Genomic DNA, 11,166 nt, shown 5'->3' on the forward strand with positions numbered 1-11,166 from the left:
CATTCACGATCAGTTTTAACTGACAGTTTGAACTGTCAGTTAAAACTGATCGTGAATGGCTGGCCTAATACGCTCATTCCTTATTCTATCCTTCCTCATTACTCCACACATCCATCTCAACATTCTCATCTCTTCAACCTCTAATTTTCTTTCCTGTGCTTTCAATATTGCCCAAGTTTCCGCACTATATATATCAACGCTGGTCTTACCACTCTCTTGTACAATCTTACTTTCATCCTACAACTAACTCTCCTATCACACAGCACTCCACTCAGCTTTCTCCAATTCATCCATCCACACTGCACTCTATGATTTATCTCACTACCTAAATCCCCACCCTATTCAAGCAAATTATCGCCTGGGACAATCTCTACCATCTAACCCCTTTTCTTCTTAACGAAATCTTTTACTTTTTTCAACCAAATTTTCGAGATCTCTAACCCTCACCATCTCATTCCCCTCCCGCAGCCGTCAGCATCGGGCTGGTAGTCCGATCGAGTTCAAACTTGTACCAAAGCACTACGTTCTTTAAGGCCTTTGATAAGATGTATCAGAAGTAGGGGGTTCTCAATTAAATAAGGTTTTTCATTTAAATAAGGTTTAAGGTTTCCTTAAGGTTTTCAGCATTTAAATAAGGTTTTTCATTTAAATAAGGTTTAAGGTTTCCTTAAGGTTTTCAGCGCTCAGTGAAGGGTCGGCAAATTTTACGCGTTTATGCCCTTCGCTCTCAAACTTTGCTTTTTCTTTAGCAAGGGAAATTTCAGGCTGGTATACTCCCTGTTTAAAGTCCCCCGGCTAGACAAATGCCTTCAAACATTCTAATCCTGAATGAATTAAATTCCCTCCCTCCCAGGCTATCGACGTGAAGCGAGCCCTCACTATCCTATCTCAACTCGTACTGGAGAACAGCGCCGGAGCCCTCAAACTGAAAATCGCTGAAATCGCTTCGGACAAAACCGCTGAGACAGCGTTCGCCAACACGCTGATTCCGATCCTAGAGAGTGAACCCATGTTGAGCGTTGACCTCACTGTGCATTCGAACGCTCCGGAGAACTTCAACGGACTCATCGAATCCATCGGTGAGTTATCGAACGCGAAAAAGAGTTGGTTGGTTTTTTAAAATCAACCCTAGAAAAAAAAGTAATTTTCTTCTTCCTCGACTTTTCCCGTGTTCAAGGTCGGCTTTTTTCAACCACCTTTCAATCAACCCTAGGGTGCTTCCTATTGGCTGACATTTGGTTTTGGCCACATTTTTTTTTTTTTTTTTTTTTTAACAATAAGACCATAGCAGTTACAGTTCCCTCTGTCAAACCTATTAAAAAAAAAAAAATAAAAATAAAAAAAAATAAAAATAAAAAAAAATACAGTTTTATTTAACATCAAAAAATACATTTTTCACGATCAGATCATGATTGATAGAGGAAACTGTAATTGCTAAGGTCTTATCGTCCCGAAATCGAAGAGAGAAGAAAGACAGGATAGGAGAAAGCCAGCCGTTCCGAGAACGAACCTTATCTGTTTAGGATAAAAAAAAATCCTTCCCGGGGGCTACTTGATCAAATTTTGCAGAGGTTCCCGTAAATTTTAAAATCATTTTCTTTTTTTCTCTCACTAGATCGCGCTGGTAGACCTTCTATCCAGTGTGGGCATTTCACCGGAAGGTATTGTCGGCCATTCAGTAGGAGAAGGAGTCTACTAAAACTATGAATTAGTTAAGATAATAAATGTCTAACCAATGGATCAGTTGCGTTTACTTGGGTGATGTTTCAAAGTCATAGAGCAGGAAAGAAGTGGCCTGCGCGTATGCTGACGGAACTCTGACGGCCGAACAGACCATACTGTGTGCCTACTGGAGAGGCCGGTCCATCCTCGAGTGCAAGCTGGCACCTGGTAAGTCCACTTACCCTATTTTTGAGTTGTTTTAGTCCTGGCACCTTTTGGTGTACCTACCCTATTTTAGCACGAAAGAAGTGAGTTTTAAATTTGTCTGTTTGGGCCGTAAGTATAATAATAATAGTGCTTATTTATATTCCTCGCATAGGACTGAAAAGTCCATTTACTCCAGCAGTAGGCTACTTTATAGGTCTTATCGTCCCGAAATCGATTACAAATAATAGGTTTGACAGAGGGAACTGTAACTGCTAAGGTCTTATCGTCCCGAAATCGAAGCTAGAAGGATTGGATAGGAAAAAGCCAGCCGTTCCGAGAACGAAGCTTATTTGTTAGGATAGAGTTCGCCCCTGGTGGGAATCAAACCTGCGATCAAACTTTTGGTGAATGTTGGCTGTATTTTGACAGCTCTTTGGCGGTTTGCGCTATTTCGGCCGCCTTCTAATTTCTAATAGGTAAGGAAAGTCGGGTGCTGTTCTAACCAGTTTTTTTTTTACTTATCTTATAGGAAGGAACGTAATTTATTATTATTATTATATTTTTCGGTCACCATACTCATTTTCTTTTGGGTCCTATTCTATCCCATTTTCTATTCTGTCCCATTTGCAGGATTTCAACGGTGAGAAACGTCCCGTATGGTACGTGTTCTCCGGGATGGGCTCCCAGTGGGCTGGTATGGTGAAGGGTCTCCTTCATATCCCGGTGTTTGACCAGATTTTCATTCTAATTTTTCTTTTTTTTTTTTGGGTCCTAATCTATTCTATCCCATTTTCCATCCCATTCTACTCTTTTGCAGGATTTCAACGGTGAGAAGCGTCCCGTATGGTACGTGTTCTCCGGGATGGGCTCCCAGTGGGCTGGTATGGTGAAGGGTCTCCTTCATATCCCGGTGTTTGACCAGAGTATTCGCAAGTCCGCTGAGGCTCTGCGAGGCGAGAACTTTGACCTGATTCCTGTCATTACTTCGGAGGATGCGGATACGTTTGAGCACATTCTGAACTCGTTTGTCTCAATTGCTGCTGTACAGGTGAGTGAGAATCGTGATTTTTTTGTGTAAAAATTCCTATTCAATTTTTTTTACTTTCTATTTTTCGATAAAGTTCGTTTAACATAAAAAAAAAAAAAAAAAACAGTTTTATTTAACATCGTCATTACTTCTGAGGATTCGGATACGTTTGAGCACATTCTGAACTCGTTTGTGTCCATTGCTGCTGTACAGGTTAGTGAGAATCGTGATTTTTTGTGTAAAAATTCCTATTCAATTTTTTTACTTTGTATTTTTCGATACTTTTTTGTTTTAAAAAAAAAGTTCGTTTAACACAAAAAAAAAAAAAAAAAAATCACCCAGCCCTGTTCGCGCTCAACATGTTGTCCCCGCAGGGGATGTGCAAAGCTTTCGACGTCGCGGGTGAGTAAAGAGTTAAATGGAATTTCACATTTCTTGCTCTTTTTTCGTTCAAAAATTAGTGAGATCCCCCCAAAATCAACATTTTCGTGTTGAAAATTAAACGCCAAGAATAGGTCACCTCAACTTGTTGTCTCCGCAGGGGATGTGCAAAGCTTTCGGCGTGGCTGGTGAGTGAACACATTTTGCAATTTTCTTCGAAGGTTGCACATTTTTTGCTCTTTTTTCTCGTTCAAAAATTAGTGAGATCCCCCAAAAACAACATTTTTGTGCCCATCCCATTGTAATATATCCCTTATAAGAGTGGCGAATAGAGATACAATACTTCCCATTTATATACTGGGTCAACCCAAGAACACCAGAACTTGCATGAGTGTAAATTTTTGTCCATGGTGGGGGTCGAACCCCATACCTTCTGCAAAGCAAGCAAGAAAGCTCGTTACCACATTTCACACATTCCCTTTCCCTAGGTAACGGGTACGTCCGGTCCGAAGCGTGTGTGGTGCTGTTCCTGCAGAAGGCGAGCGTCGCGCGTCGTGCCTACGCCACCCTGGTGTAAAAAAGAGTATTTTTGATACCTATGTTTTTTTACTTTCTATTAGCGAAACTATACTAGTTTTTTTCCTTTGAAGAGGTTTGTTAGAGGAACTGTAACTGCTAAGGTCTTATCGTCCGAAATTGAAGAGAGAAGGAAGACAGGATAGGAGAAGGCTAGCCGTTCCGAGAACGATCAATATCCGTTCAGGATAAATTCCGCCCCGGGCGGGAATCGAACCCACGGCCTAGCACTTACAAGGCAGACGCTCTACCAACCAAGCGAACTAGGCTGGCTCAAATTGTATTGAGGATAAAATTCTATACCCTCGGCTGTTATTGAACCCACGCCCTCCTGTTTACCAGGCGAGCGCCTTGACCATTATACCACCGAGGCAGGTTAAAATAACTCCCTTTCTTCCTACAGGTCACGCATTCCACTCGAAATACATCGCCGAGGCTGGCCCCAAACTGCGGTCCAGCCTGGACCGCATCATTCCCGCGCCCAAGCCCCGCTCTGCGCGCTGGATCTCATCTTCAATTCCTGAGGACCACTGGGGCACACCGCTTGCTCAGCAATCGTCGCCCGCGTACCACGTGAACAATCTGCTCTCCCCGGTTCTGTTTTACGAAGCGCTGCAACACGTACCCGAGAACGCCGTGGTGATTGAGATCGCCCCCCACGCTCTGCTCCAGGCGATTATTAAGAGAGCCAAACCTGGTGGTGAGTACTCGTCTGTTAAGTCAGCTCCCATGGCGTAGTGGTGACTGCACTCGCCTTGCACGCGGGAGACCCGGGTTCGATTCCCGGCGGGGTCAAGAAATTTGTATCAAGCAAATGATTGAAATGGTGTGGGTTCGAATCCCAGTGAATTCGAAAGCCTAAAGGTTGACTGGTAGAGCTCTCCTGCATCGTTCCTAAGAGAAAAAGGACAGGATAGGAGAAAGCCAGCCGTTTCGAGAACGAACAAGGATAAAATCCACACCGGGCGGGAATCGAACCCACGACCTAGCGCTTACAGGGCAGACGCGTTACCAACCAAGCTAACTAGGTAACTAGACTGGCAAAAAAGTCAAATTGAATAAAGTTATTTATTTTATTTATTTTTTTTTTTTCACACATGGCCTTGATGCTTAGCGTGTAAACAAATAAATAAATATTTTTTTTTCTTCTTATTTATTTATTTCAACTCTTTATTGGTTATTACGCAATGTACCCCTACACAAATACAAGAAATTACAAACAAAATTACCGCCTGGGACTTCTTCTTCTTTTACTCCACCTTATCCCAATTCTATTCGGGGTCGGCGTTTCCATATTGTATTCTACTCCTCCATTTCCGTCTATCCAATGCTTCCTCTTTTCTCCATCCCTTCTCTCTCTAAGGTCCTCCTCCACTTTATCTCTCCACCTCATTTTCGGCCTACCCCTTCTCCTTTTGCCCCCTATACCTAAACTCTCTACTCTCTTTCCTTTTGTAATTATTATTACCTTTTTTATATATAATCGTAAGAGGCGGCACCCCTGTAACTGCTCAAGGCTTTTCTGCCTCGCTTTTGTAATAATTTTTAGGGTTTATAATGGCAGGGTTCTCCTGAAGGAGCTCTTCCATCTAACCACTTTTCTGGCTGAAATCCCAAAAAAAAGCAACTTCCTCCCTCCCTACAGGTCACGCATTCCACTCGAAATACATCGCCGAGGCGGGCCCCAAACTGCGGTCCAGCCTGGACCGCATCATTCCCGCGCCCAAGCCCCGCTCTGCGCGCTGGATCTCATCTTCCATTCCTGAGGACCACTGGGGCACACCGCTTGCTCAGCAATCGTCGCCCGCGTACCACGTGAACAATTTGCTCTCCCCGGTTCTCTTTTACGAAGCGCTGCAACACGTACCCGAGAACGCCGTCGTGATTGAGATCGCCCCCCACGCTCTGCTCCAGGCTATCATTAAGAGAGCCAAACCTGGTGGTGAGTACTCGTCTGTTAAGTCAGCTCTCATGGCGTAGTGGTCACTGCACTCGCCTTGCACGCGGGAGACATCGATGTGATCAAATCAGGAGGTGTGGAACTTAGAGGTATGAAGGCATCCCTGGCCCCACGCAGACAGCAATCACAGGCTCCACCTAAATTAGAACAATACACGTTTGTGCCGTACAACGCCATTGATAAGGTTGGTAAAAAGAATGTAAATGTAAATGCAATTTCTTTGTGTTATTATGTCACAACTTTGGTGCTCACTGCAGCATTGTAGGATTTTTCCCAATAAGTATAGCCGGACATCCGTACAGAGGTTATACCGTGCTGTCCGATAATTCAGCTACACATGAATTAGCCGTAAGTATAATAATAATGGTGCTTATTTATATTCCTCGCATAGGACTGAACAGTCCCTTTACTCCAGCAGTAGGCTACTACTATTATAGGTCTTATCGTCCCGAAATCGATTACAAATGATAGGTTTGATAGAGGGAACTATAACTGCTAGGGTCTTATCGTCTCGAAATCGAAGAGAGAAGGATTGGATTGGAGAAAGCCAGCAGTTCCGAGAAAGAAATATATCTGTTTAGGATAGAGAATGGTGCTCCCTGGCGCGAATCAAACCCGTGACCTAGCGTATTCAGACTTAGTTTTGAACTTTAAATACTTCAGATTTTTTTTTTTTTTTTTTACAAAAATTTTTTCAACTCTATTGGTTATGCAATGTACCCCTACACAAATAAAAGAAATTACAAACAAAGGGCGAAATTATTGCCTGGGACTTTTTACTCCACCTTATCCCAATTCTATTCGGGGTCGGCGTTTCCATCTTGTATTCTACTCCTCCATTTCCGTCTATCCAATGGCTTCCTCTTTTCTCCATCCTTTCTCTCTAAGGTCCTCCTCCACTTTATCTCTCCATCTCCATTTTCGGCCTACCCCTTCTCCTTTTGCTCCCTATACCTAAACTCTCTACTCTCTTTCCTACATACTCCTCGTCTCTTCTCTCTACATGTCCAAACCACCTCAATCTGCTCTCCTGGATGTTCTGTCCTAGTGGTCCCACTTTCACCGTTCCTCTAATACGCTCATTCCTTATTCTATCCTTCCTCATTACTCCACACATCCACCTCAACATTCTCATCTCTTCAACCTCTAATTTTCTTTCCTGTGCTTTCAATATTGCCCAAGTTTCCGCACTATACATCAACGCTGGTCTTACCACTCTCTTGTACAATCTTCCTTTCATCCTACAACTAACTCTCCTATCACACAGCACTCCACTCAGCTTTCTCCAATTCTTCCATCCATCCACACTGCACTCTATGATTTATCTCACTACCTAAATCCCCACCCTTTTCAAGCAAATTATCGCCTGGGACAATCTCTACCATCTAACCCCTTTTCTTCTTAACGAATCTTTTACTGTTTTCAACCAAATTTTCGAGATCTCTAACCCTCACCATCTCATTCCCCTCCCGCAGCCGTCAGCATCGGACTCACCAAGCGCGGCGCCCCGGACCTGCCCGCCCACCTTCTGTCCGGCCTCGGCAAACTGTACAACGCCGGCCTTCAGCCTCGCCTCAACCAACTTCTACCGCCGGTCAAGTTCCCGGTCGGCCGCGGTACGCCCATGATCCAGTCACTGGTCGAATGGGACCACAGCACCGAGTGGAGCGTGGCCTCATTCGCCGGGAAGGGCGGCTCCCGGTCCGGCGAATGTGTCATCGACGTCGACCTGAGCAAGGAAGAGGACGCGTACCTGTCCGGCCATGCCATTGACGGGCGGATACTGTTCCCGGCTACGGGGTATTTGGTGAGTAGTAGAGTATAGGGAGGATCCCGGTCCGGTGAATGATGAACGTGGACCTGAGCAAGGAAAATTCGCCCCGGGCGGGTTTTATCCTAAACATATGTATTAGGTTCGTTAGTAAGGAAAGTAATGTATTCGACCCAACTTTCGATGGTCAGTTTTTAGTGCCACAACACATTTTGCCTAAATCCAAAGTTTCAGGTATTGGTCCGTGTGTCTGTCTGTCCGTCCGTCCCTTTTTTAACAAAATATCTCGAGAACGGTAAGAGCTAGGAATTTAGCATGTAGTTCTCAAATATGACAAGGAAACACGCAACTTTTGGTTGACATCGGTGAAACAGTTGGCTTTATTTTTACCGCTTTTCGGTATAATTCAATTTCTCGGGATCTAGAGACTTGAAATTTAGTATGTGGTCCTCAAATGTGACAAGGGTACAAAATTGGGCGCATTTCGGCGGATTGTGGAATCCACCAAATCGGATAAGGAAAGTCGGATAGTGGCGATACCTAACGGACGAAAAAAATAACTGCGTAAAGTCACACAAATTTGAACTCTTTCATTAGAACGGAAAATAAAAATTGAATTTTCGACCTCTTACAGTTATTTTTTCGGAGTTTTGACCTCAGATTTGGATTTTTCACTACTTTTTACGTAGGAATCGACCATTTATTAATAAATTTTACCCAATTGCAACTGCTCCATTGGGCAAGGTAAACCTGGATTTCCCAACTTTTTACATAGGAACGACCATTTATTTATAATTTTTACCCATTTGCAACTGCTCCATTATCAAAAAGTCGATATTTGGACTTGGTCCGCTCTGCCTTTTACCCATTAAAATGAGCTTAAAAAATTGTTCTATAAAAAGAATACCTAAGAGTGTAGTTATTTCATTGTTAACTTTTCTTTCTCCCCAGAACCGAGGAAGCAGTCGAACATTTCCTGCAGAAGATCGAGTCCATCCCTCGTGATGATGAGTTTATCGCCCTGCTACATGAGATTCACAATACCAACATCGCTGGACATCCGTACAGAGGTTATACCGTGCTGTCCGATAATTCAGCTACACATGAATTAGCCGTAAGTATAATAATAATAGTGCTTATTTATATTCCTCGCATAGGACTGAACAGTCCCTTTACTCCAGCAGTAGGCTACTACCATTATAGGTCTTATCGTCCCGAAATCGATTACAAATAATAGGTTTGACAGAGGGAACTGTAACTGCTAAGGTCTTATCGTCCCGTAATCGAAACTAGAAGGATTGGATAGGAAAAAGCCAGCCGTTCGAGATCGAAGCTTATTTGTTAGGATAGAGTTCGCCCCGGTGGGAATCAAACCTGCGATCAAACTTTTGGTGAATGTTGGCTGTATTTTGACAGCTCTTTGGCGGTTTGCGCTATTTCGACCGCCTCTAAAACCATGATTTGATAGTAACGTACAATTTTTAGTGAATCTGTTATTCACAAATGTCTGATAATCCACAAATAAATTATGATTTAGATGTAGAAAAAAAGTACACCGGAAAAAATTCTCCTTAAAAATCAAGGAAATTTTCAAAAAAAATTAATCTTCGGACATATATTAAAAAGTTCTCTCTCGGTTCCCAGGTGAGTTCGAGCTATGCGAATCCGGTTCGGTGGCCGTATCCGGTCGCATCCGCACTCCGGAAGACGTCTCCAAGGAACAACTGGATCTGCCCGAGCTAACACCGGCCATCAGCAGTGAAATGCTCGAACTATCTTCAGCGGATGTGTATAAGGATCTGCGTCTGCGAGGATATGACTATAGCGGGGCCTTCCGTGGTGTCAGCCAGAGTGATAATAAAGGTACGAGTTGTCTAGCTAGACCCTAGCTTGGGGATGTTAAATTATCTGGCTAGGGGACGTTAAACAGAGAGTAGACTAGCTTCTGGCTAGGGGACGTTAAACAGAGAGTAGACTAGCTTCTGGCTGTGCGACTATAAACATTGAGAAGAACAGCTACCCGTCCATCTTGATGGCAGTTTTCAAAGGGTTCTCTGCTTTTTAATGACTTTAAATAAAAGTGTGTACTTTAAAATATACCTTCAAAGTTCAATATTAAAATTCTTTAATCTCTTTTGTTTGCAGGTTTCACCGGTAAGCTAGACTGGACCGGCAATTGGATCTCCTACATCGACACCATGCTACAGTTCTCCATCCTGGGCATCAACACCCGCGAACTATACCTGCCCACCCGCATGCAACGTGTTTGTATCGACCCGGCCAAACACAAGGCCCTGGTAGAAACTCTGAGCGGAGACAAGAAAACCGTCCCCGTAGCTATGTACAGGTAAATTAGGCAATCCCTCTGTTCTTCCAGGTGCTATGGCGGCCGTAGGACTCTCCTGGGAGGAGGTGAAGGCCAGAGCTCCGGCCGACATTGTAGCGGCCTGCCATAACAACGTGGACTCGGTAACTATTAGCGGGCCGCCAGCCGCTATCGACAAGTTCGTGGCCGAGTTGAGTGCCGAGGGTGTGTTCGCCAAGAAGGTGGCGTCGTCAGGTGAGTGCACCCGGTATGGTTTTCACTAGAAGGGGGCGACCCTGTATAGTGCAGGGTGTCTTAACGACGAATTTTAAAAAAGAGTATTTTTGATATGTTTTTTTACTTTCTATTAGCGAAACTGTACTTGTTTTTTTCCTTTGAAGAAGTTTGTTAGAGGAACTGTAACTGCTAAGGTCTTATCGTCCGAAATTGAAGAGAGAAGGAAGACAGAGTAGGAGAAGGCCAGCCGTTCCGAGAACGATCAATATCCGTTCAGGATAAATTCCGCCCCGGGCGGGAATCGAACCCACGGCCTAGCACTTACAAGGCAGAGGGACGTTATCTGGCTAGGGGACGTTATCTGGCTAGGGGACGTTATCTGGCTAGGGGACGTTAAACAGAGAGTAGACTAGCTTCTGGCTGTGCGACTATAAACTTTGAGAACAGCTACCCGCCCAGCTTGATGGCAGTTTTCAAAGGGTTCTCTGCTTTTTAAAGACTTTAAATAAAAATATGTACTTTAAAATATACCTTCAAAGTTCAATATTAAAATTCTTCAATCTCTTTTGCTTCCAGGTTTCACCGGTAAGCTAGACTGGACCGGCAACTGGATCTCCTACATCGACACCATGCTACAGTTCTCCATCCTGGGTATCAACACCCGCGAACTATACCTGCCTACCCGCATGCAACGCGTTTGTATCGACCCGGCCAAACACAAGGCCCTGGTAGAAACTCTGAGCGGAGACAAGAAAACCGTCCCCGTAGCTATGTACAGGTAAATAGTGCACCCGAACCACAAGGAGCATCTACTGTACCTATTTACCTAGCTCATTTCATCACAATATTATTTGCTTCACACTAGCCCACAGAGTCTACTAAACTATGAATTAGTTAAGATAATAAATGTCTAACCAATGGATCAGTTGCGCTTACTTGGGTGATGTTTCAAAGTCATAGAGCAGGAAAAATGAGGACCAACGGAATTTTTCTTTTTCTTCTACGACTTCTAGATCCCGAGATAAATCGATTAAAAAAAT

General features: G+C 43.8%; 3 protein-coding genes across 3 annotated transcripts in view; all 3 read left to right on the plus strand.

Moving 5' to 3' along the window:
* LOC113472162 (fatty acid synthase-like) overlaps positions 1–10,265 on the plus strand; it is a 23,377-nt gene extending 13,112 nt beyond the window's left edge. The window contains exon 2 of the mRNA XM_026831789.1: positions 9,941–10,265. Within this exon, the coding sequence (XP_026687590.1) occupies positions 9,967–10,173 (207 nt within the window). The 5' untranslated portion in view covers positions 9,941–9,966 and the 3' untranslated portion in view covers positions 10,174–10,265. The remainder of the gene's footprint in view (positions 1–9,940) is intronic.
* Positions 850–11,166, plus strand: part of LOC113472161 — a 13,020-nt gene continuing 2,703 nt past the window's right edge. The window contains exon 1 of the mRNA XM_026831787.1: positions 850–1,079. Coding sequence (XP_026687588.1) covers positions 1,010–1,079 — 70 coding nt within the window. The 5' untranslated portion in view covers positions 850–1,009. The remainder of the gene's footprint in view (positions 1,080–11,166) is intronic.
* On the plus strand, positions 9,205–11,087 carry LOC103520811 (fatty acid synthase-like). Its single transcript, XM_026831788.1, has 2 exons — positions 9,205–9,447; positions 10,703–11,087. The coding sequence occupies exons 1-2, from the start codon at positions 9,348–9,350 to the stop codon at positions 10,906–10,908; spliced, it is 306 nt and encodes a 101-aa protein (XP_026687589.1). The 5' UTR covers positions 9,205–9,347; the 3' UTR covers positions 10,909–11,087.

This window comes from Diaphorina citri, unplaced genomic scaffold (genome assembly GCF_000475195.1).
Source record: "Diaphorina citri unplaced genomic scaffold, Diaci psyllid genome assembly version 1.1 scaffold4109, whole genome shotgun sequence".
Classification (NCBI taxonomy): Eukaryota; Metazoa; Arthropoda; class Insecta; order Hemiptera; family Psyllidae; genus Diaphorina; species Diaphorina citri.

Excerpts from the sequence above, each read along its gene's own strand:
- LOC103520811 (XM_026831788.1), top strand. The coding sequence starts at position 9,348 with ATGCTCGAACTATCTTCAGCGGATGTGTATAAGGATCTGCGTCTGCGA. Across the intron at positions 9,448-10,702 it reads CAGCCAGAGTGATAATAAAG|GTTTCACCGGTAAGCTAGAC; the intron begins GTACGAGTTGTC and ends TTTTGCTTCCAG.